At 47.2% G+C, this 25,857-nt stretch overlaps 3 protein-coding genes across 4 annotated transcripts in view; 1 reads left to right on the plus strand and 2 right to left on the minus strand.

Annotated features, from left to right (window-relative positions):
- Positions 1–6,737, minus strand: part of myo18aa (myosin XVIIIAa) — an 85,019-nt gene extending 78,282 nt beyond the window's left edge. Inside the window, exons 1-2 of the mRNA XM_062537341.1 lie at positions 6,635–6,737; positions 3,861–5,054 (exon numbers count right to left, since the gene is read on the minus strand). Of these exons, the coding sequence (XP_062393325.1) occupies positions 3,861–4,868 (1,008 nt within the window). The 5' untranslated portion in view covers positions 4,869–5,054; positions 6,635–6,737. The remainder of the gene's footprint in view (positions 1–3,860; positions 5,055–6,634) is intronic.
- A 1,814-nt stretch (positions 6,738–8,551) lies between these two features.
- Positions 8,552–10,765, minus strand: LOC134079676 (gap junction delta-2 protein-like). The gene is made up of 2 exons (XM_062535767.1): positions 10,690–10,765; positions 8,552–9,869 (listed from the first exon to the last, which is right to left on the minus strand). The coding sequence occupies exon 2, from the start codon at positions 9,859–9,861 to the stop codon at positions 8,740–8,742; it is 1,122 nt and encodes a 373-aa protein (XP_062391751.1). The 5' UTR covers positions 9,862–9,869; positions 10,690–10,765; the 3' UTR covers positions 8,552–8,739.
- A 1,932-nt stretch (positions 10,766–12,697) lies between these two features.
- Positions 12,698–25,857, plus strand: part of LOC134080751 (vascular endothelial zinc finger 1-like) — a 24,384-nt gene continuing 11,224 nt past the window's right edge. The window contains exons 1-2 of one of the 2 annotated variants that reach the window (XM_062537343.1): positions 12,698–12,827; positions 24,775–25,571. In XM_062537343.1, coding sequence (XP_062393327.1) covers positions 12,795–12,827; positions 24,775–25,571 — 830 coding nt within the window. In that variant the 5' untranslated portion in view covers positions 12,698–12,794. Of the gene's footprint in view, positions 12,828–24,774; positions 25,572–25,857 lie in introns of those variants that run through there. The other variant, XM_062537344.1, reaches the window with a different exon arrangement.

Below are 25,857 nucleotides of genomic sequence, written 5' to 3' on the forward strand. Positions count from 1 at the left end.
TGGTGGCACATAACAGCATGACTCTCACGCAGAGAAGTGGCGCACACACACACACACACACACACACACATACTGCAGGTCTCTCACGCAAAAAAGTGCCACACACACACTGTAACAGCATGCAGCTCATGCTCACTCTCATAGTGCGGATGATGCAATATCAGAGTCCAGCTCCTCTGGACAGGGAGTCGCGGACGCGGTGTCCTTGAATAAAACAGCACACCACTAATTGCCACAGTAAATCAGGCTTTGCAAAGATGGCTACATGCTATCTTTAAGGAATGAAAAGCAAACTACATTCTGGGGTAAGAGTCTAAGAGTAGGCCTGTTCATGTAGCGTTGTCTCAAGCGTTTCAGGAAAGCACTAAACTGTGATTCACGTCAGGCTAAACCATCACCTGCACAGATATGACTGGAGCATCATGTATTACCATTACCAATTCTGTCAATCTGTAATCAGTAATCACGTCAGGCTCAACCATAACCTGCATATGACTTATAAGTATGAGTATTAAGCATTACATTACACTTATGAGTATGAGTATTACGCATTACATAAGCGGTCCCTCTGATGTGGGACGCTTACTGGCAGGAAGTGTAATTAAGGGAGAGATGGAGGAGCTGAAGGATGCGAGGGGCTGACTGAGGGTAACCTACATCTCTGAACAGGGCTATCTTTAGGACCGCACCGTGGGGAACACATAGAAATGTGTCACCACTTTCCTGCAGCAGACCCACGGACAGACAGAAAGTGGCGCAGCTTAGCGAAGCTCCTGATAAGAGCTATGCAGGTTTGGCCATTCTTCGCTATTTTTCGCTTTGTTTTACACTGGCAGGTTTCTCTGCAGAGCTTCCCCTACAACTTTAGCGTGTTTTACAACACTCCTCAATCGGTCAGTCTGTCTCTTCATGAGCATCTCAAGGCTTTCTGCTGGTCATGCCGCTGGCCTGGTGGGACACACTTGCAAGCGTGGTTTTTCTGCTCACAGGTGCTAGGGGGAAGCGAGACAGCCATCATTCAACCCGGAATAAGTCAAACAACCATTCCAATGATTCCGAAGGTAAATTAAGCTAAAAAAAAGTGCTAAGTTCACCTTTAAGAGAGTGGCGATTCAGTGGTAGTCACTAATAGAGCTTGGCTCTTTACAGTAATGGCTTGGTTTCTGACCACTTAACAGACGCCGAGGGCATAGAGAGCTCGGAGTTGTTTTTACAAAGCTACTGAAACCAACAGTTAAAGACACATAACTTTGCAGACAGGGACAAAGCTAGAGCTTGTTATGGCATCATCAGGTTAAAATATTTACTTTTAAAAGGATTATGTGATATCATTGAAGTGTTTACTCTTATGCCAGCATATGTCCCTAAATAGTACTATGTGCATATCACAAATGTAATCATTTCTTAGTAGATGGTATGTTTGGAACTTTTGGCAAATAAAAAAAATTCAATAAACCTAAACAGATCAAATAAAAATATATCTAAATATATTAAAAGATCCAGTTCCACATCACCAGTACTGAGTGCTTTCCTTTCTCCACCGTGATGAGTGGAATGTCACATTATGTCACTGGAATGTGGAGCTCTTCAGTGAACGTTTCACCAGAAGAATGTCATCATGTAGAACATTCTCCCCCTCCCCCTCACTGTCTTTCTGTCACCCTGACAGAAGATACTGTAGGACACAGGTCTGGGAACAGCTGGGAAAGGCTTAAAGTGCCAGGTGAAACCACAAGAGGAGGACATTCAACACTGATTGCATCACCAGCTCCCCTTGGGACAAACAAAGCCTCATTGACAGTGTAAAGAAACAGGAGTAAGAGCGAGAGAAAGAAAGAGGGACAGAGAAGTCCCTCAGGGAAACCCCAGAAAAACATTGGTCTTTCTGTTCACAAACGTGAAAAACACTCTTCATCTAAAATGCGTTTTAGACTGGGGAAAAAAATCCCCAAGTGATGATAAATAGAGTATGATGAGCTTAAAGCAAATGTCCATCCTATGACCGCAACAGAGAGGTCATCAACACACTAACAGGCTACCTGCTTCAAGTGGTGGTCTTTCAAATAAATCCATTCCTATGGTTCCTCTCCCCCACTGAAATGACAGAAACTATGACCCCAATCAATTGACCCCCAGCAAGACAGCAGCTAATGGGTGGGAGCAGGAGTGATGACGAGCCCATTAAGCCCTAACTGCTGTGGTGCCCATACACTATGTATAGAGCATGCTGTGTTGCCATTGCCACAACACTTCAGTCGAAGCGTGTCATTTACTGCGTTGTTTACATGGACATATCCTGGTTATGGTCAGGTTTTACGCCTTCCAATTTTGTGTTTGCACACATTAACATCATGTCACCACTTCGGAGCCCAGCAGAGGCCCTCATCCTGGTTTTGAGAAATCCAGTTATGCCAGCTGGAGTACTCAAAAAAGAAAGATACCGGGGTGTTGTGTGTAGCATTTATACACCTTATCCCGCTTTCTGACAGTTGCTGATTCTAGAGCGTTACATGCAAGACAGACTGCTGATTAGAACCATAGAAAGTGGCATTCCCCTGATGTAAGAGCATTCTCCACTCACCATTACCAATTCTGTCAGTTTAAGAGAAAATGTTAACTTGAACACGTCACAAGTCTTAGGCCTATGTCCCTTAACAGAGATTATGAAGGTGATTCAAAGGTACAGTCACTACAAGGCACGGTATAGACTTCACAGGCTACTCAAGTCTTCTCCATGGATATACTCTGTAGACGTGGCCCCATCAAAGACTTGGTCAAGTCAAAGGTTTAACCCCCCAGGCTGACAAACACATACTCATGTCACCACTCACGCCTATCCCAACTGACACTGCAGACACATACTTTACACTGCATACCAATAGCTTCAAAATGAACAATGTCAGCATTTACGCCCAATATGATGCAACAACTGAGAGCCATTCCAACAGAAGTGTAACCAGACCAGAGCGTAGCACTCACAAAGTGAATCTGGGTCTGGCCATACTATTAAACATCACGGCCGCCATATTGGCCAAAAAAAACAAACATAGAAATCAGCGCTATCTAGCTCAAACTGCTACAGCAAGACAGCTACACTCTGGGGGCATAGTGTTAATCAGATCAGATATTATTTTTGTACAGACAGTGCTCGGTGACCTCAAGAAACAGATCTGTATGAAAAATGGCCGGAATTCTCCTTTAATTACACAGCAGCAAACAGCCTTGCATACTAATGGGACTGATGCCTTGCCAGGTGTCACACAAAGCCAAATTCCTGCAGTCTTGCACACTCACATTATAGCATACATACACACACTCTCAGTCTAAAGGCCGGGACACACCAGCCAGCCCGACATCGTCCGACAGTCGGGCGAGGTCGGGGACTCGAGTCTGTTTGGTGTGTCCCGTGCCATCGTTAGTCAGGAGCCGTCGCCGTTCACTTGGCCTCAATGACCGATCTGATTGGTGGAGAGCGAGCCCTTGACTAAACATTATCTCAGATTAGGATGACCATTAGCCCTACATTCAGCCATGTAAGTAACAGAGTACTTTCATAATAACCAGGCCAGCCATTAGAAATGCCGGACGCAGGCACAAAAACCTGACAAACTGGGCTCATGATAGAGGCCCAGTAAACTCCAGCAGTACCACCAGTAGACCCCTGCATGCCCCCAGCCTTTGTCAGGGCCAGGGGTCATCCGTATCACACACACACACACGACGGCAGGCCTGAGGCTAGTGCCAACCCTTCATATTCACACATATCTTGATCTAGCATGCTGACTCCAGAGCACAGAGTCTTGCATACTATCTTTGCACACGCACATCACACACACACACACACACACACACACGCTCACCTCGCATGCGTCCCTGGCCCCTCCCTCCATGTTCCTGAGCCAGCAGCGGCTCAGCTCCCTCAGCTCCATCATGGCCTGCACCTTGAGGCGCACCACGTCGCCCGACTGCCGGATCATCTCCACGATGTCGTCGCGGTTCTTGCTCTCCACGTTCAGGCCGTTGATCTCCACCAGCCGGTCCCCGGGCACCAGCCCCAGCGCCAGGTCCTTGCTGCCCGAGCCGGGCTCGGCGAAGTGGACCACGCGCCGGTAGACGGAGCCGTCGGGCCGGTGGTCCAGCATGGTGGTGCGGCGCAGCGAGAAGCCAAAGTCGCCCGTCGTGCGGCGCTGGAGTTCCAGTTCCCGGGGTTCAGGAACCTCCGGGACCACCACCGGCGGAAGCCGCAGGTCCGCGGCGAACGTCTTCTCGACCACATCGGGAATGCGGAGGGGCGGACTGGGCGCCTTGGGTCGAGGGCGAGGCTCGGACCCTCCGTCCTCCACGTGGGGGGACACGGCGACCGAGTTCTGACCCGACTGAGCAGTGGACTCTGGCGGACTCTCCTCTTTGCTCCTCTGGGAGAAGGAGAACCGCTTCATGATCTGGCCCACCTGGGAGTTCTGCTTAGTCAGGGGCCCGAACTTGGCCGCCCGGTCCCGGATCGAGGAGGCCCGACTGGACGCGGCGTCCTGCGAGGCGTCCTTCTTCAGGTCGTCCCTGGAGCTGCTGGCGCTCATCTGACCCGAGCTCTGGCTCTGGGCGCGCTCGTAGTCTGGCCCGCTCAGGCTCAGCTCGGCGTTGCCCACCACCTTGATGGGGATGGGGCTGGAGATCTCCGGCTTGCCCTTGGAGTCGCGCTTGGAGCCGCCCCGGTGCAGGTTGAAGAACCCCCGCCTCATGCCCATCTCCTCCAGGCTCTTGAGCTCGGCCGCAGACATCCTCTCCTTCTTGTCCTTCTTGTCCTTCTTGTCCTTCTTCCCTCCATCCTTCTCGGACTTCTCCTTGTCTTTTTTGATCAGGTGGAACATGTTTGGCTACTACAGGCTGCACTCTCGCCGTGATCGTCAGTGTGTGTCTCTGCTCCAGAAAAGCTATCCCATACAGGGGCTGGGCCTCAGGTGCTACTTCCCATATGGTGTCACTCTACGCCCTGTTGCCTTCTCCTCAGCTCGTGCCATTTCATGAGTGCATTTGTATTTCCCACAAACAGACACCTGCAGGCATTGAGGGGAATGCATTAATGCCTTTATTTGTTAAATTACAGTTACAGTACACTGTTTCATTTATAAACGTACAATATAAACACAGATAAAGGGCCTTTGTTGTGCTCAGCAAAGGCAAAGCTTACTTTTCAATAATTCAGCACACAGCCTACTCGCCAACAATGTGTGTGCAGAGTCAAATAATAATCCTTGGCAAGAGAAAAATATGTCCAAACAATTGAGGTTAATATGTGAAAGCTCAAAGCTGTATTTGAGATGCCTCAAGCAGCGCTCTTGCAGCTGGTCTTTGCAACTCACCAATATCTAGGCTACTGTTGCAAGAGGATAAAGAATATGACTCATTTAAGCTAAACATGTTAAAGTGCTTTGAGTAGGTAAAATGATAGATACAATCTACTGTAATTACGGCCTTAAAATGCGGCTCAAAAGGTCGGAGATCAAGAGGGTCCGTGTCCAGATAGGACATGATAGGTTTACTAGCCTACACAAAAGACCTTCCAGTTCACTAAAGTCATGCTCTGTACAGGTGGCAAAAAGTCTTCTCTAGCTAAAACTGAAGCTGGTTTATGAGCGCCTGCTTCTCCCAGACCCCTCGGTTTAATACACTGTAAATATTGGTTTTATCGCAAGCGCCCACAGGTGACTGAAACTGTGAAACACAAAGAACAAGGTGTGTTCTTCTAACTTGGCGACAGTGACGTAGCCTACGCCGTGTTTTTCATCTCGCAGTCGCAGGTAATGAATTCTAATCTAGCCAACAACGTTTAAATTCAGTTCATTTCAACAACCTACTTTTTCAAATTCCCATTCTCATTTCAGCATATGCACTGTGAGACCGACATCTGAAACCCCACTCGTTCCACTTCTACATGTTCAACAACAGGTAGGCTTGAGGAGCAGCTACCACCTGTCACTCATTCACTTCCTGTAAACCTTACCTTTCCCCTCTGCTACTCTATTGTGTGCCTAGCCGCTATATTTGACTACCAAACTGAACATTAAACCCTGCACTCTATCAGAAAAACAAATAAAAAAGACAGAGAAATTATCACAATACAGTCTTATCTTTTATCCTGCATGTTCTGTCAACATGTGAAAATTTGACAAGTGACAAACGCATGCCAATGTTGCAAGTTTAGCTCTCTACAGGAAAGAAGCGTAATGAGGACTGCTGGCTATCTTGCGTGTTGATCCAATAAAATAGGTTAGCCTGCATTAAACTCCCACTGTCCCGAAGACACTCTGTACAAGGATGAAAGGAGCTACATCCTGAAATAGTTGGCCCATTACATTTGGAAAAAGATTCAACAAGACCCACACAGACAATAGGACGCGACTAAATGAACTGACACGCTGTGCGCAATTGTTATTTCTCTGAAAATCCGTCAGGGTTATTGTTGCGGTTGATAGTCCAGAGCTCACTCATAAGGCTCTCTAAGCCTCTTTGCCCTCATTCTTTATCACACCGGTAACTCTGAGGATACGCAGGCAGCCTCAGACAAACCATGTCAATTCAGTAAATTCAATATAAAAGACAAAGTGCTCACGAAGGTAGGCTTCTTACCACTTACCTATATGATGGGGAGGAGGTGTTCAGAACTCCTTGCAAATTCACTGCATTGGGAGAGAGCGCCAGTGCGCTGTAGCACTTTTTGTACTGGGCTACTACTTGCCTTGCCTGGCGGTTAGTAGGACACTACAAACCATGGCTTTATGGAAGTCGTTCAGCAGTGACCCCTAGTGGTATATTACTGAAATGTTTGTGTCTGCTGTGAGAGGTAGCCTACTTGTCTGCTGCAGCCCATATTTGCATAGGTTAGACATGTTATTAAACTGGGCTAAAGTCAAATATCAGCTAAAGGTTTACAAAGCAATGCATCATAGACACAATAACCCACCCTTTTATGGATTGTGCATATATTGTATTTTATTGATGTTGCCTTAAATTAAATCTCATACAAGATTGTGTTAGTTTAGGACAACCTGAAAAACATGCTCCCTAAGGTATGTGGAATGCAGAATCAATCAACTGTTAACGACTCTCTTGTTTGATTTATCACACCTGAAAAAGATAATCATTCTTTCTGTAAAAACAGTGTGTCTTAAACGGACTATCGATTCTGCTCACTCTAAAATCTATTTTATAGAGAGATATGACAGGCTATGGATGACCTAACTTGTGTTCCAAGTGAGACTTCGAAGAATAAGGGGATATGTATAACATAATTCTGGATGTTCCCAGTAAAGAACCTGAAAACTGAAAATAAACATTCAGAAAATGTTTAACCACAAAAACACTGTCTTTTTTTCTTGAAATTATGTTTTTGCACTGGCTACCAGCAGTCGAAATCAACGTTCCAGAAGTGCCATCTGTGCTACTAATAAACAAACGGGGGCTTTCATGTAAAGTCCAAATATGTTGATCATCACCAGAATTCATCTTAATATGGTGAAATGGTAATCAGTTTTTCTGCAGATGGGTGACTGCTTTTCTCACTCTGTCAAATCTTCTGTTATACAGAGACCTCATGCTCTGGTGCATGGATATATCACACATTTGCAACATTAACCAAATTGTATTTATTTATTTTGTATTTTCTTCTCTTCTGCTGTCATTTTCACTCACATTTTTCCATTTTATTTCATTTATTTTCCTTTCGTTTCGTCACACAGCATCCTCCACTGACCAAAACTGATATTGCAGTGCGTCCTTAAATGGCCAATGTCCATTCTCAGTGATATCCAATGGTACATCCAAAATGGCAACTAGGTGCAGCAGTTCGCTATGACTTTGCTCTGCAGATTAGGGTCATTTCACCTCACTGCTACAAGTGTCCATCACATATTCATCTGGTTTGAGTGCCAGCTTGATCGGCCTCATTATATGGAATTACTATACACAAAGTTTAGGTCAGAAATATCTTGATTTGACACTGAGCCCACATAAGATGATACATTTCTTTAACACAGATAGTTTGATCAATTACCCTGCATGTTGCGTGATGTCTTATCACACATATCACATCAAATGTCAACATACTGGTGTATACACCCATTTCTTTATATGTTGCAAATGCTTTACCATAATAGCCCAACTCTGTGGTGAGGATGAGGATGAGGAAATTTGTTTATTTCCAATCCGTATTGCTTTTCAATATAATGAAAAAAAGAGACTTTCTCAAATATGAATACAAATCATTGGCTGACACATAACATAACAACAGAATTCATGATCACAGTACTTGAAATATGGGTATGAATACACCATCAAAGCTAAATTCTGAGATAGTAAAGAAACCACTGCAAAATACTACAAATGTATATTCTAAAAATAAATATATAGTATCGGCAATGTTTGCTTTGTGTGTCTCAATTGTCTGAAAAACCCTTTCCTGTTAATTCTCAGAGTAATAAATCCCCCCCCCCCAAAAAAAAAAAAGAACAGAGTGTTTTGCCAGAGGGACACAGACCAGTCCTTTTAAGGGGGGTTCAAACCAAAGTTTCGCGACGAGATGAGCTGGAACATTGTAAAACCTTGCAACTGCGACTAGACATGGTGAACGCTTTGCGACGGCTTGCAACAGCTGGCAAGGACGTGCAACATGTAATTCACACGGCTGCAACTCCTTCTGCACCGGTTTCCTCTCGTCGCGGATCTTTGGTGTGAATTGGGCTTTTACAGCCAGGATTTCTCTCCCCTGCCTAACTTGGCCAGCTTGACCTTGCAGTGCTCCTTGTCGTCCAGCCCCCTCCTGGACGTGCACTGCAGCGTGGAGTCCGTCTGGAAGGAGATGGCGGGGGTGTAGGCCGGCACGGCGCAGCTCCTCTCCTGGACCATGGTGGCGGGGGCCTGCAGCACCACCCGGCTCTGGAGGGAGTGCTTGAGCTGCAGCAGGAGGGGGTTGTGGTCGGGGTAGAGCCCCAGCCTCTCCAGGGGGCTCCGGTGAGGGGTGCAGCAGGTGGAGCAGGCGGAGCAGAGCACGCGGAAGATGTAGACCCAGCCCAGGTAGTGCAGCTCCACGATGTTGAGGATGAAGCAGCCCAGGCTGATGCTGAACATGAAGTTGAGGAAGATGGTCTTCTCGGTGGCGCGCGACACGAAGCAGTCGGTCCGGTTCGGGCACGGGTAGGTCTCGCAGCGGAACAGGTGCGGCACCTCGAAGCCGAACAGGTAGTACTGGCCCACCAGGAAGGTGATCTCCATGATGGAGCTGAGCACCACGTGGACGATGTAGATGAGCAGCACCTGGCTGGACAGCTCGGTGGGGTCCTTCCGCACCACAGGGACCCCGTCCTCCAGCAGGTTCTGCCCCACGCTCTCGCTGCCCAGCGGGGGGCCCCAGGTGTCGTCGGGGCCCGAGCTGAAGACCGGAGCGGACGCGCTGGCGTCCGTGGTGTCCTCCGCGTCCAGCTTCACCTGCGCCAGCGAGAAGTCGTCGGCGGTCGGACCCCCGGCGATGGCCGGCACCTTGTCCACCTCCAGCTTCTCGTCCTTGGCGATCTTGTGCAGCACGTAGACGATGTAGAAGATGGACGGCGTGGAGACCAGGACGATCTGGAAGACCCAGAAGCGCAGGTGGGAGACGGGCGCGAAGGTGTCGTAGCAGACGTTGTTGCAGCCGGGCTGCAGCGTGTTGCAGGTGAACTTGGACTGCTCGTCGCTGTACACCGCATCGCCCACTAGCGCCACCAGCAGGATGCGGAAGATCAGCAGCACGGTCAGCCAGATCTTACCGATGACCGTCGAGTGGTTCTGCACCTCCGTTAGGAAGCGACCAAGAATGGACCAGTCTCCCATTCCTTAGCCTATATAGACGTACAAATACAAGGCAGCATGATGTGTTCATGTTGGCAGATTACAAGAGATACTATGACTATGACCTGAATTCTTTCACACAGACTTACGTCCCTGGGAGGCGTGAACAATATCAAATTTCCTATGTGATTATAATGGCGATGCGTTTCTTTCACCTCCAACAGCATGGCGTACCTGGTTTACCGCTCAAAAATGCCCACATTTTGTTTCTATGAAAGAATTGATTGTCCTCAGTACTGAAATTACTTGATTACCTCGAACAGATTGTATGTCTTCATCTTACTTGCAAACTTTCACATTACACTCATTCAGAGAGTAATGACATACTGTATATGACTCATGACAACCAATTCTGTAGAATACATGACACATGTCATACAGATAGCCCTTAGAGGTGGAGCTTAGAGTTATGATTACTGGTAAATCTCCACCCTCTAAGAAATATCTAAAAATCTCTTTCTTAGGCTGAACATATGGCTGAAAGATCATTCACATGGCGTCTTACAATGATGTATTATCCTTAGCAGGAAGATTATTTTCTCTCACTGTCATTATACCCACAAATAAACTGCTATTTCAAATCATAAGTTGTTTAGATTTCATCTTTCATTTTAGTCAAACATCCAGAATAGAATACATAGGAACAGTGTTCCACAACTTTTCCCTATCATTCTTGGCAAACATGGTCTTTATATCATCTGCTGTTCTGTCACATTTTGAAAAAAAATAGTCTGCTCAGAAAAATAAAACACAGCCTATTTTAAGACAAGAACTCACTTCATTCAGCCTAACTCCTCTGAAATGACTCACCTTTGTCAAGTTAGTTCCTGTGGGATCCAAATGTGGATAAATGCCAAAGCATACCACCTGCATAACTATATTTAATGATGAAAAACAGAAGTGGATGCTGCGGAGTCTATGGCAGTGGACGAGGGGGGAATGGGCTGACCACACCATATTCCCCCATTCTCCCTGAACTAGTGATTGCACACTGTACGAGAACAAAGGCTTTCAATGTACAGTGGGACAAAGATTGAAATGTACAATAGGGGGCACCTGTTTAGAACAACTAACAGTCAAGCGGAGTTCAAAGAACGAGCTGGAAAATGACTACAATACTGATTTAAAATAGATTTTTTTCCACTGCGGAGGTAACATAAATATGCAATTTGTCATTCAATAGTGTGCTTATCTAGAATAGATCGAAGAAGCCTATTGAGTGGTGTTATGAATAAAACCAACATACAGTCTTATAAGAAATCATGTATAGTGAAATCGGGCTCCATATCTTCTTTCCAGCGCTTACTGTATATTTCTCCATTTCTCACATCTCCGTCTGAGACCAAAAGAGTTTCTTTAAGACCATTAAGACTTACTATTCTAAAGTCATTGCCTATGACTGTGGCTTTAGACACACACACACACACACACACACACACACACAGAGAAACAAAATTACATTTCAACAAACAAACAAAGGGAAAAAAAAACATTTTAACTGTGAAGCTACCTGCTCAAACAGAGGTAAAAGAACAATGACTTAAAACAAAATGTATTTTTAAATGTTCCAATATATTGTAATGAATGTCTCGTCTAGGTTGTCATAGTGTAGCCTAATTGTTATTGTTTTCGTGGGGATGGGCCCTCCCTAAGCAGGTGAATTGCATAAGGCACAGCCTTCTGGAATGCAGCAGCACTAAAACATGCAAAATGGTCAATAGTTCCCATCCCACTGAATGCAATTTTCTTTTCAGGCATAGTGCATCAACATCAAGATGCAAAATGTTTGCATTTGGTCTACCAGACCAGCATGCAGTATTAGGCCTGTGAAGAAAATGTATAGTGGTTGCCGAGAGCTGAGAAAGCCACAGTATGTAAAATAATAGCCCAGTTTGACTGGATTTATGTGCGTAATGAGAACTCTAGGCCTACTGTGCTCATATCATAACTTAGGCTATATAATCTTCATTCATAGGCCTATATTGCAATCATCATGATTGGCTAGCCTATATTTACTATCTATGCCCATGCACTAGGTGCAGGTATTCCTACACGCCTCATTACATTGTTTTACTTCTGGTTAAGTTGCACATTTATTTCCAGTTTTGCAGCAAGTGTTTGTGATGATTGCATTGGCCTATAAAGGACACCGTAGTAATAGTAGCATCATCAGCATGAAATCATTTAGCCCTGTACACCGGAGTTTCTGTAAGTCGGTCGTTTATGAAACACGGTGCTCGAAATAGATGCGTTTTATAAGGAGATGAAATCCTAACGTGTTTAACTTTGTAGTGGACCGATGGGGAATTTCCATGTGAAGTTGAAGCTTGTTGCAAGGATGCTTCCCCCTAGAAAGTGAATTTATTGGAAACGTTATTAGACGGTGTATGAATAACGTTAGACGAATCCAATTGTTTATAAAGATCTGACATTTTGCACTTAGTCAAACGAAGCTGGTTACGTAAATTAAGAAAAACACACACATACACACACAGGGCGGTTAGAGTGTCTTGCAAAACACGCGCCTGTGTAATTCAAGAATACCCCGCGACAGCAGCAGGCAATTGATCAAGTTCTTGCCATTTTTCGAATACCCCCTATGGTACTCCAGAATGCACATTAAAGGGATAGTCTGATCGGCCTAAAAGTGATATTTGAAAGAAATATACACATATTGGTAAAAAGTACAAATATGTCATTAGGACAGTCAGAATATAATACCGATTTGTCATTGGTGTAGGTACATTTTAAATATATTTGCATACAATTAGTCATTAACTATCACACACTCCCCCATGTGTTTCTCGGAATGGTTTGGTCCTAGGGTTACAGGAAGTTGTAGCAGCTGCCATGTTTGGCTGCTTTGTTGTAGATTTCTTGTAGGTTTCCTGCAGATTTTTTTCTTAAGTGTTGCAATGGAACCGAGCTGGAGCACATTTTTATTTCAGGTAAGATTTGTGTGTGGGGTTTGATACTGTGATATGTTACAAATACTTACTAGTAGTTAAGACACTTTGTTTGTGATGTTGTTTTTGTTAAAGTATATTTTAAGTAGCTAGCTAAAGCAATTCTGGCAAAACAATGGTACATCAATCCTAGGCTTCCAGCTGTGAGGAAGGGCATGACGCCTGGAAAAATCAGTTTTCCCGTCTGAAAACGGTTAGTTGTTGAAAAACAGAATATATCTATCTAACCCTATGCATAGAATGATTAACTTGTACGACTTGAACACCGAGCTTTGTTTTATTTCAAGCTTGATCAAAGCTCGCGAACATGAGGGATCATCCGTCGTCTCCGCTAACGCCACCGCAAGCCAGTCTTGTTGTTTTCTTTGGTGGTAACCGTTGATCAGTTTTATTAGATATGATGGAATGAATTCCCTCTGATTTTCACTTTTACTTCTACACATGGTTCGAAGTCGCACAAAGTGATGGGAACTCTTTTGAAATCGGTGCCCCGTTGGGTCTGATTTTCAAATAAGTGAACACTGATTACTTTTCCCTGTCCTTTTAGTGATTCAAATAGCAATGTAACCGCGGGTTTGGAGAAGGAATTCGAGCTATGCATGTAAAAAGAACGATTCGGTTTGCGACAGTTTTTTCAGACCACCCGGGTCTGCTGATTGTGTCATTGTCTGGTAGTGATTGAATTGTGATGCATCTGTGACTTAAAAAAGGGATTTGATCAGGTCTGTTTCAGTCGATTTTTGCACGAGGACTATCGCGAGTCTTATAACTTAGGACTAGCTGGCGTGCTAGCCATCTAGCTGGCTACATTGCGCATAACTTAACTTACATCAGTGCTTAGCTAATGCTACCAACCTACAAATTAGCTCATACTCGCTACCGACTTTGAATCATTGTGCTGTGTAATGACAGTTGTGGGGGTTTTATCCATGAAACTGTAAATACTTTGGCTTGCTTTCAGCGCAAGTCGTCTCTCGAGCGATCTCTGCGGGCAAGCAAGTTTTAATTTCAGTCGTACCACGGTCTTTTCGAACTCCGTTCAGCAACGTTAACAGACTGCTGCTTGGTGTGTTACAAATGGGTATACTAGTCTATACCGCGTTTTTTGTCGCCTGTGTTTAGAATTAGATTACCGTCTCCTTCTTCAACAGAGATCCCCCACTTAAACATCAGATTTGCCGACAAGTTGTTATAAATAACATTTTTATGAGTCGTGCCGTTTGTTTCAAACAGCACGGTATTTCTTGGTTATTTTCCTTGGCGTCATAGCGAAATGTTTCACTCTAACATTACCGTCCAGGCCATCTGCCAGCGATGAGTCAGAGACAGCTCATAGCATCAGACATGACTACATTGGGATATATGCATGTTGGTAAATAGCTGCCTTTCTAAATATACGCCACCGGGTATTGGTTTCATGGACCCTAGATAGTTGAAGCTAAACGCACGCGCAGACTGTCATTACCGCAATGTTAGTTTGGCACTCGCTTAAATCATTGCTGTTTGGGCACAGTTGCGTGTTTGAATCTCATTATAACGGGCTTGCGCTCCGTTTAAAACTGTATTAGGACGGATTTCCCCCCCTATCTGGTTATCTTGGTTGCATTAAGTCGAATGACTTTAATTGTTGATTCAAAGTGTAGTCTCATGATTTTTCAGCACATGACATAATTGAGGATCATTACATCCCCCAAAACTGCTTGTAAAGTGTTTAACTTGCTGTGTTTACATAATCCTCTGATACATTGCACCCACGTGAACTTTCTTTCCATATTTTGCTGGGTTTTTATTGTCAGTTTTGCCAGAATGTCTGGAACACCTGATCCTTCTAACCTACGGAAATGAGATCTGAACAGTCATAGGTGTATATAACAGCGTTCATTGATGTTACAGCTTGTCAGTCGAAGTGGAATTGGACCAGTTTGATCACAGATCCCTTTTAAGTCACATATGTACTAACATAAAAAAGCGCTCCCTGTCTCTTTCTGTATGTCTGCATTTGTGTCTGCCTGCCTGCCTGCTTTAACACACGATTAGACTGTGGAGGTGCCTGAAATACTTGTCCTTAGGCGAGTGCTTCTTTCGCCCACATCTTTTTTTGCTTTGAAGTTTGTTCCATAATTGTGACAGGTAGAGCTACTGTATCCCCAGTGCACGGAGGAGTGCAGCTGTTTCCAGCTAATTGGTGCGAGCGCTTGGCTTCAGCCATGGCACACACTTAACTAGTTAGCAGATGTTCTAGTGCCATACACACACATAGAGGCCTGGCTAGACTTGGAAATCGCACATAACTTCTATTAGCTTTGCTTCTCGGGAGACAGGTTTGTCTTAAACGTGTCTGATCTTCTGGTTAGATTGGCGAGGAGCCAGTCGCTGGTCTTACAGGAGGGCCCCGGCAGGTGTGGGTGGTGGTGCTTTTTCTTTTCTCTTTCTCCCGGTTGCAGGTATGGCGTGAGGAGGTATGGAGTGTGAAATGGCCTTGCTGTGCGTTCTGTTGCATTTTCTTGTCTCCCACGCCACGTCCTCCCACCTGCGGAGAGAGACAGCTGGTGTGTCGTGCCCGGCGTCTCTGACATCGCCTCCTCTGGTTTCATCGCTCTCTCCACCGCAGCTGCAGTTCCACCGCACCGCTGGCTGATGAGAAGTAGCCTCCCGCAGAAATGAAGCCTTTCTCGCCCCTCAGACGCTACACGTTAAAATGATTTGATTGGCTGCCATCTTTGCTACAGAAGCCGGTCAGTTGTGTATGTCTGGTGTGTTTTCGCCCAGTCTGGGGCAGCAGAAGCACTAAGGCCGCATTGCGACGGGACCTGGTGGCCAATGGCGCTCTGTTGTTTTTTGGAGGGGGGAGACGGTGTCCCTTTCATGCGAGCAGTGGTGTGCGAGCAAGCAAGCGAGCAGGCTTTGTTAGAGGCTGTGTGTGTGTGTGTGTGTGTGTGTGTGTGTGTGTGTGTGTGTGTGTGTGTGTGTGTGTGTGTGTGTGTGTGTGTGTGTGTGTGTGTGTGTGTGTGTGTGTGTGTGTGTGTGTGTGTGTGTGTGTGTGTGTGTGTGTGTGTGTGTGTGTGTGTGTGTGAGAGAGAGAGTTGAACTACGTGTAATCCCTTTAGTGTTGTGGCCGGGACTGAAGCATGGAGAACGGCCTCAGTGTTTGCACCAGTCCTGTTCCCGGCAGAGGCACTGAACACACACACACACACACACACACACACACGTATGACTCACAGCCTTCCAGGCCAGGTTGGGAAAGAGGGATAAAAAGAGGCAGCGAGTCAGCCGGTGAGTCGGCTATTGATCTGGAGGACTCCGGCGGCGAGAGAGGGATGGTAATGGGCATCTGGATGGCTAAAGTGACCTTATCCTGCATGAGTCGCTCTGCGCTGAATGTGGACCATGCGATAGCCAAGTCTAATTTCATTTCCAGCCACGGCAAGGAGGATGTGTCTTATGTTAGCCATCAGAACATCAGCACTGACCACACACACACCAGACTGGACTAGACGTGGTGGTCGAGCCAGACCTGCTCAGTCAATATCCAAGCAAGAGCCACTACGTGTCTTGGAGGCCCAGGCCATAGAGTGATGGAATGGAATCTCATATTGCTTTTTGTGGTGCAGAATTCCGTTGGCCGCCAGACACTGGACTCAGAATGGCGGTGGAGTCGTGACTTTAAAAGGGTTTTTGCTCCAATACGAGCAGGCTAAAAGTGAGGGAGAAAAGATGGAAAATGTCAGTATGATAAACTTAGGATCTAAGCTGTGGCACTTTTCCCCTGTTCCCTATGTGCTGTGTCCATCCTATTGGTCAGTCTAAACAATGTTGTAGTATGGAAGAACCACCAAGCTGTAAATGCTTCAGATGTCCCACAGGTAGGCAGGCCAGCTTCTGAGTGCTCTTTGTGAGCGCGGAGACCAGAGGAGAGGAGATGTGACGAGATGGCAGACTCTCTGGATGCTGCAGGGGTTTTGTCTGTCGTATGTTTGTCTTCCTCAGAACCTGCTATTCTGTTCTCGCTAAGCTGCTTTCATATTCAAATTTTTAATAAAAAAAGAAGATTCTTTCTAAGAAGAAAAGGGGCTGAAGGGTGTGCGGGGAGGGCAGGGGAGGGTGGGGGGGGATTACAATTTATCGGCGGCGCGGCGGTAGCGTCCAGACCGGATCAGGCCAGCCCAGCCGTGTACTGCGGCCTGTCTGCCCCGCACTCCCCCATTGTCAAGGAGGTGGCTGTCTTTTGAGCGCTCCCCTCCGTTTGGATGTTATTTACGTTGCAGTGACCTCAGCCGCCAGCGCGCATTTGGATCAAAAGTGTCAGAGCGGCGTGAAGGCGCAGCAGGCTGCAGTCACCGCTCCTCACTGCTGTCTGGGGGACCAGGAGCGCTGCAGTCTGGAAACACACACACACACACACACACACACAGACAGATATATAGACACACAGACAAATACACACACACCGATAGACACACATGCAGATAAATATATAGACATACAGATACAGATGGAGACATACACACTCCTATGTGTAAAAAGACCTCCAAAGACACTCATATGAAGGAATACATGTGTGTTTGTGTACGTGTGTGTGTGTGAGGGAGAGAGCCAGACAGGCAGACTAGAGATGATGAAGATGCTTGTGATCATGAGGGGACTGCCTGACGGTGCAGGTGGGCAGACAAAGGGAGGGGGAGCCGGCAGCCAATCTACCCTGGGAGATCCCGCGTGTGTGTGTGTGTGTGTGTGTGTGTGAGAGCGCGAGTAAGAGCGTCTGTCTCTTTCTCTTTCCTTCTCTCTTTCTCTTCCTCAGTCTCCCTTTCTCTCTGTCTCTCTCCCTTGCTCTCTCACGCTCTCTCTCTCTCTCCCTCTCCTCTCTCCTCTCTCCTTCTCTCTCTCTCTCTCCCCCTCTCTCTCTCTCCCTCTCTCATGCTGGGTCTGTGTTCATGAATAGAGGAGCCAAATCAGTGCGGACTCGGACACAAAGCCCCCCCGCCGAGCCCAGAGTGCATCGCTGGCCGGCTCTCTGTCTGTAACAATGGAACCGATGGAATAAGGAGGAGAATGCGCAATCCATTTTTCTTCTCTCCCTCTCTTTTTCCCTCTCTTTCTCCCTTTCTTCTTTCTGTCTCTTTTAATTTTTTTCTCTCTCTTCTCTGCGTCCCCTCCCCCCTTCCCCAGCTCTCGGGACGGACGGGTGAACCCGAAAAGAGAGGGGTCAGGTATTTAACCTCGGCCTTTTGCTGATTACGGAAGAGCGTGTTGTCGTCTTAATTGTGGTGTCCTCTTTTGCGGCGGTCTCAGACCGTGACGTGGCACGAAGAATTCTCCTCTCAGCAATATTTCTCTCGTGTCCCAGACCTACTTTCCCAAGACCACTAAAATAGGGGGGGAAAAGAATTCGGGGAACGACAAGGCCAGTTGACAAATTTACTTTAGTGGTTTAGTTTAGTTATTTAGGAAGATATTATGCACAAGCAGTTCTCTTCTGTAGTGAAATTCAGGGTGTAACACCTCTGAGCATTTCAAATACATTTACTGAATATTTATAACATGCTAATTAGCTATATATATATATATATATATATTAGTTCTAAACTTAGTTTGAACATCAACTGATGCCATATTCTGTGTAAATCTGTGGGTGGTGCTGAGGAGGGTTGTGTTTTTGATTGGACAGTGTCTTGTGTGGGATTTGTAATCCAGAGGCAAGTGTTCCCCATGTTTGTGCGCTGTACAGGGGGCCCCCCTCACATATTTAGGATGCTCCATTGAACCACAATAGCATCTCTGAGCCGGTTTGTTTGCTTGCCTTCATTGTGCACTTGAGGGCCAAGGCCTCGCCAGATGTGCCTTTGTGTAGCCTTATTGGCACGCCGTCATGTAGTAGAGTAGAGTACGCCTGTGTGATGGTGTGTGTGTGTGTGTGTGTGTGGACAAGACCTGCTCTCTGGCGTTTAACACACCCAAACAGCCAGTAAAGCCTGTGCTTTTGTTTAGAACACCTGTTCCTTGGTTAAAGTGTTGTAGTGTTTTGCCGATAGGCATTGGAGTAGTGCGATATAGGCCTAGTGAATCACCTCAAGCCAAGGCCACACACACACACACACACACACACACACACACACACACACACACACAGAGGGAGACAGACAGGGAGACAGACACAGAGAGAGAGAGAGGGAGAGTTTTTGAGTTTTTGTTTTTGGTTTGGGTTTTAATTTGTTCTTTTTCAGTAGTGGAGTGGCATCCTGTTCCTGAAAACACAAACTTGCGCTTGAATTGCCTCAGAGAGCCCCTATGCCTGATCTAGGTCACTGTTTAGTCTGTCCAGCCGTCGGACAGGAAGGAGCGCTTGCAGAGCGCTGCGTGTGTGTGTGTGTGTGTGTGTGTGTGTGTGTGTGTGTGTGTGTGTGTGTGTGTGTGTGTGTGTGTGTGCGCGCGCGCGTTTGTGTCTGATTATTTTTTAATGTCAGACAGTGGAGGTGGCTGGTCACCGTTGACGTCAGAGCTGTGCTGTGTCTCAGTCGGAAACCACTTCAGAGTGCAGGATGGAGAACTGCTCAGTCTGGAACCTCCCGTCAGCAGCCTGCCTGATTGGAGGCTTTTGCCCACTGCACTCCACTCAGTGCAGCCCTTTTTATGGGTGTTCTGTACGCCTGACTCTCAGCCACTGCACCCCTGTGGGTCTGCTCTTGTGAGACATGCGTGGGGCGCCATGGAAGGGTTCTTGTTCTGTTTGTTTGCTCTCTGTGCTGACATGAGTGCCACCGCCGACAGCACTTGCTGTCACTTGCCCACGCACACACCACCAACACCACCACCACCAACGACACCAGCTGTAGTAGTAGTGCGCCCAAAATGTTCAACTGATGAGACTTCAGTCAGCCATGGATTTTATCGAGCCACTCTGGCAAAAAAATATAGAACCGAATGGTAATCTACACGGCAGCAGTGGTTTGGGTTTTTTTTTCCTTCCTATTGAAGACGTTGGAAAGGACGTAAACTTAACGTAATGTGTCCATGCTGAATGGGGGTGGGGGGGTGGGGGGGGTTAGATTGTTGCCGCGTGCAGACTCCCCTCTCGCCCTCCGCCTAAACTGGTCATCACTGGCTCATGCGGTGGCCTAAAGCCTGGTTGCCAGGGAGCAGGTAGCAGGTGTTTGGTCTTAATCACAGTTGGTGCTGAGACCAATTGATTCCATGCTTTCCATTATGGATTTAGACGCCGTTATACTTGATCACTTCTGGCAAGATTTGGCTTTATGATTAGTTTGCTTTGTCCTTTTCAGAAGCTGTAGTTGTTTCTGGTGGTCAGAGTTTGGTTCTATCTGTAGTTTGCCATTTAACTGTTATAGAACCATATACATTTTGTCTGGTATTTGGTCTAAATAAACGCTGGAGTTCAGTGCCATGTCAGATACACCTCTCTGCTTTTGCTGGTCTTAAGCCTAAGTCACTGTTGTTGGAGATCGATTCAGTGTCCACGTACACCAACTCTGTTTGGTTGGTCTTGGGCCTAAATCACTGTTTGTAAGTCTGGCTTCACAGTAGCTGCGTTTCCATTACAAATATGCGCAAAAACTTTGTCGATATTGTTAATGTCGAAAATCACAATTTTCGCAATTGCGGTGTTTCCATTACATTCGGCTAACTTAATTAAAATCTCGTGTATTCTCGCGTGCTGTAAGTCATTAGGAGACATGGCGGTTATCAACATTTAACCCAGATTTACACTAAATGCATTCAAATTGCCACCACGGCACTAACGCTGATTATCAGTCATTAGGCTATAGGCCTAAGCCATCAGCGGAGGAGGCCTACGTTTTGGTGGGGCAGAAACATAAAATTAAAAATGACATAGGCCCTATCAATCACAGGAGTTTGTTATAGGCCTATGCTTAAATCATGTCACAGCCATGTCAGTGGAATATTTCGTAGATCAGCCCAGTTGATTAGTTTCTAGAACTAGAATCTAAAATCTAGAATTAGATTTCTTTCAGCACCGTTCTCATCACGTTAAACCAGCAAAGCATAGCAACGTTGTTGCTATGGGTAAACAAAACTAGTTGAGCGGTTGCGTATGCAGCGTTTTTGAGAAAGTGTTGGCGAGTTCACAGAGTGTGGATTCAACATTTTAGAATGACACGAGACACTTCTAATGAATAAAAAAATATATTTTTTACATTATTCTCCCGGTGCCACTTCCTGTCGACAGTCTTCTTCGTCGGTTTCGTTCCTCCTAACATACGGTTGTTGGATCACGTGAGTCGTTAGATGCGAAAAAAGTGTTTCCATTGCAGTTTTGCGAAATATACAAATTTCGATACGCTCGAAATACCACCTCACCCTAGCGCAAACACTTTTTATCGAAAAATGTGAGTTTTTTCGAAATGTGTGTGTTTCCATTCACCACATTTCTTTTCGCAAATCTTAATTTGCGCAATTTAATGGTCAATGGAAACGCAGCTAGTGGCTGTTCGAGCCAAAGTCCTTTTAGGCAAGAACCCCCACTCGGCGGCCATTTTGCAACATACTTCAGGCAGTTATCAGGCAGCTATTTTCCTATGCAAGTGAATGGGGAGGCATAAAGGAACAGGCGGAAAATGTGTAGACTTTTGCCATATTGGCGTCACAAACTATCCCCCATGCATCTATGGAGGAATTTTTCAGTGCTGGATGTCCTCATTAGAAAGTCTCTGGCTATATGAACTAACCCCATACATTTCAATGGAGGACTCTGTGAGTGCTGTATCTCTTCATTATAACATCTCTGGTTATATGAACTAACCCCATACATTTCTGTAGAGGACTCTGTGTGTGCTGTATCTTCATGTAGAACATCTCTGGCTATAGACCCCTGCTGAGCCTACGTCACTACGTTCGCTGGCGGCAAAACAACCATCAACTGCCATCAGCGACAACGCTAAACTCCTTCGATATGTCATTGTATTGTAAATCTTAGACATGACCATTTGGGACATAGTTATATATCCAATGATCTATACACCCGCCACTTCTCCTTACTGTATACGCTCGGTTTTTCATTAACGTAATTATAAATATCTGGCCATTCAACGGAGGGCAATCTTGCTACGTCTTCTTTCCATTCACTTAGAATGGGGATCTGTCAGAATGATCCCACCTGATAACGTACGTTTTTTCAAAGTTTTTTCAAATAATCCTCCCAATCCCGTACACTGAGTGTATGTACATACTGTTTTATATCGTTAGCCATTTCATCAAAGGTTAATTACGGACTAATTTTAGCCGCATTACTAGTGCTTTTCAATGGCCGTCTAACTTTTCTGCCGCCACTGACGTCACGCCACTCCGAATGTTTATCCGTTGTGAAGGGGTCTATATGAACTAACCCCATATACATTTCTGTGGAGGACTCTGTGTGTGCTGTATCTCCTCATTAGAAAGTGTGGTAGAGTGTCTTGTGTTGTGGCCTGTGCTGGTCCTGGGCCCCCCTGCTGCACTAGGTAGCCCCTCAGATTCCTCCCCGCACTTCACATGAGTCGGCTACTTTTGCAGTCAGCTGACAAGTCGGCGAGCAGGGCAGCATGGCTAGGTTTACACACGAGGACCGATTTAGAGGCACCGGATTGGGCTGCAGTTCAGCATTTGGTAATGAGAATAGCCCGGTCTATTTCTGGGCCCGTGGAACACCTACCTGGAGGAGGCCTACTGGTTTGGCTCTGGAAGCTTAGGAGACATATGACCACTAAGGCACATCATCAGCAGACATCGACTTTCTGCGCTGATCTTTCACGTTGGGGGCCAGTCGAGTTTATGGCATTGCACTTCTGAACCTTTCCTTTTCCAGTAGTTAAAGGGAGTCCTTTTTCCAAATGTGGCACAAGTTACACTGAGTTCTTTTCCAGCAGTCCCATAATTTAAAGTGACTCTTTCTGTGGTGAAGGAAACTCTAAACTCTATGAGTAAGGCTTTTTTCTCTCTCTCTCTCTCTCTGTAGTCTCTCTGTCTGTGCTCTCTCTCTCTCTCCCTCTCTCTCCCTCTCTCCCTCTCTCTCCCTCTCTCTCCCTCTCTCTCCCTCTCTCTCCCTCTCTCTCCCTCTCTCTCCCTCTCTCTCCCTCTCTCTCCCTCTCTCTCTCTCTCTCTCTCTCTCTCTCTCTCTCTCTCGCTCCTTCTCCCTCTCTGTCCTGGTAATGTTCCTGATGTGATGTGAGAGGCCCCAGCCTGTCGTTAGTCATCGGGCGACTGCAGCAGTGAGGGGGCAGGCTAGTGGTGGCGGAAGTGGTGACGGAGCCCCCGCTGGTCATCTCTCAGCGCCGGACTCCCAGCGCAGAGTAGAGTAGCCTGGTGTCCTGCCGCGCTGCTCTCCTCTCCTCTGCGCTGTGCTGCTGTGCTGCTGCCGAGCGGATCGGAGCGGAGCACGGAGACGCGACACGCCACACATGCACTCCAAATGAGTCACTGGCTATTTCTGACAAGCCGCCGACACGCTGGCTTTGGTGAAGTGCACACACACACACACACACACACACACACACACACACACACACACACACACACACTCACACACTCACACACTCACACACTCACACACTCACACACTCACACACTCACACACTCACACACTCACACACTCACTCAAGCTCTCTCTTGCCCACTTCCTCACTTTCTCTCTCTTTCTCTCGAGCTCTTGCATGCCCTCACTCTCTCTTTCTCTCTTCCTCTTCTGCACACACTCACTCCGTTCCCTTTTGCCTTCATTCTCTAGCGCACCAACTCCCTTTCTTTTTCTGCCACACACACACACACACACTCTTTCTCTCTTTCATTTTCTGTTGTAGGTTTTCTGCTCTGTTGGCAACTGCTCAGCTGATGAGTGTAAAGTGGGCAGCTCTCTGGATAAGCCAGGGCCCAGGCGGCCGTCATAGTAGATTTCTGGCCCAGGGAACACGCACGCACGCACACACACACACACACACCGACACGGTCATCGGTGTTCAGTGCTTGCAAAACACGGCACACTCAGTGGAACACGCAGTTCTTCCCACTCCGAGCCAACGTGTGTGTGTGTGCGCGCGCACGCTTGTATTTGTGCCTGAGCTAGTGCTAGTCAAATGGCTCGACTTCAAGGCTGTTCCTGTCCCCATTAAACCACCACAGAAAGAGAGCAAGTTTACAAAACAGTCAACTGTCAGTTTAAGAGGTGTGTGTGTGTGTGTGTGTGTGTGTGTGTGGTAAAGATGTAGGCCAAGCTCCCCAAAAAAGAGCTGCGTTGCATAAAGTCTTGGCGGGGGGAGTGATGTGAGCGAGTGGCTTAAGTAACACCTCAGGGAACCTGGCTTCCCCGGAGCTCCGCTGCCTTCTCAGAACACCGAGGAGGCGCTCAGCCCAGTCCAGCCCAGCCGGCCTCTCCATCGCCCTGGACACGCCGCTAGCCATTAGTAAGCACTTTCCCCCCGACCCCACTCCCTCTCCAGCCATGCTGACCAAGCTCCTGACTTCCTTCCAGAGAGAGAGAGAGAGAGAGAGAGAGCTACTAACGCTGTTGTTAAGCCAGAGACTAAAAGCAACTGGCAGCAGCAACGTGATTGCAGTGGAGCTCTTGAGAACTGGCTCTACCTGGCTGAAAATCGGCGTTAAACGTCGTTCTCAGGGAATCCAAAGCAGTCGCTCGCTCCGTCCGAACCCCTAGAATGGTCTTGGCTCAGAGCACAGGCGAGGCACTCTTGAGCGCTCTGCATTTAAAGCCAATCTTTCGCTCAAACTTGGCTCAAAACAACACAGCACTGTTTTTTATAACAATGTAGCCGACGTCCCGGCCAGAGCCACAGCAGACAACACTACGGTTTAGGCTACTGCTGCTGGCCCAGTAACCTCAGTGTGTCGATGTATTGTCGTCTACCGTATTGTACTGCCATACTGACTGTGTGTGTGTGTGTGTGTGTGTGTGTCTCTGCAGCAGGCCAATGAAGCCCTTCATCACCAGCACCAGGTGGCCCAGAACAGCCTGCTGCCTCTGCTCAACTCCGGCGCCGAGCCCGTGGACCAGAAGCCGGTGATGCCCATCCCGCTGGACCAGAAGCCGCCGGTGAGCCAGGCCACGGGCCAGGGTGGAGGAGGAGGAGGAGGAGGAGGAGGTGGAGGAGGAGGAGGGGGCAGCGGAGGAGGCCCCATGGCGGTGGTGAAGAAGGAGCACAAGACCAAGACGCCGTTCGTGTGCAGCTACTGCAACAAGGCGTTCCGCGACAGCTACCACCTGCGCCGGCACGAGTCGTGCCACACGGGCATCAAGATGGTGTCGCGGCCCAAGAAGGCCCCGCAGTCGGCGCCCACCATGGTGCCGCTCATCTCCTCCATGCAGCGCGACAACGCCGCCGGCAACCCCTCCTACATCTCCACCATCGCCGGCATCCTCACCACGGCGACCACCTCCGCCTCCACCGCCTCCAGCGTCATGTCCTCGGTCTCCATGGGAGCCATGCAGCAGCAGCAGCAGCAGCAGCAGCAGCAGCAGCCCAAGAAGCCGCCCAAGCCGGTGAAGAAGAACCACGGCTGCGAGATGTGCGGCAAGGCCTTCCGCGACGTCTACCACCTCAACCGCCACAAGCTGTCGCACTCGGACGAGAAGCCCTTCGAGTGCCCCATCTGCCACCAGCGCTTCAAGCGCAAGGACCGCATGACCTACCACGTGCGCTCTCACGACGGAGGCGTGCACAAGCCCTACATCTGCTCCGTGTGCGGGAAGGGCTTCTCCAGGTGAGCACAGTGACCTTTGACCTCCGCCCTCCTGCATTCACGACTGTCTTAACGCATGGCTAGTGTCCCCCTCTCACAGGTCTGTGAACAGTTTAATATAGCAAGAGTTGATTCATCGATTGATTCACTCATTAATTCACTAATTACTGGCCGTTGCTTTTCAATTGGCCTTCATCCCTTCCGTACAGGTTCAATGATCATATTCTTTTCATCTTAGTTAAAACATATTAATGGCAAGATTTATGTTCTCCTTAATTTAGTCATTCAGTAAATGATGATGACTCTT

The sequence above is a fragment of the Sardina pilchardus genome, chromosome 5 (assembly GCF_963854185.1).
Source record: "Sardina pilchardus chromosome 5, fSarPil1.1, whole genome shotgun sequence".
In the NCBI taxonomy this organism is placed as follows: Eukaryota; Metazoa; Chordata; class Actinopteri; order Clupeiformes; family Clupeidae; genus Sardina; species Sardina pilchardus.

Bases quoted from the DNA above. Each gene is read 5' to 3' on its own strand.
- LOC134079676 (XM_062535767.1), bottom strand. From the start codon at position 9,861: ATGGGAGACTGGTCCATTCTTGGTCGCTTCCTAACGGAGGTGCAGAAC.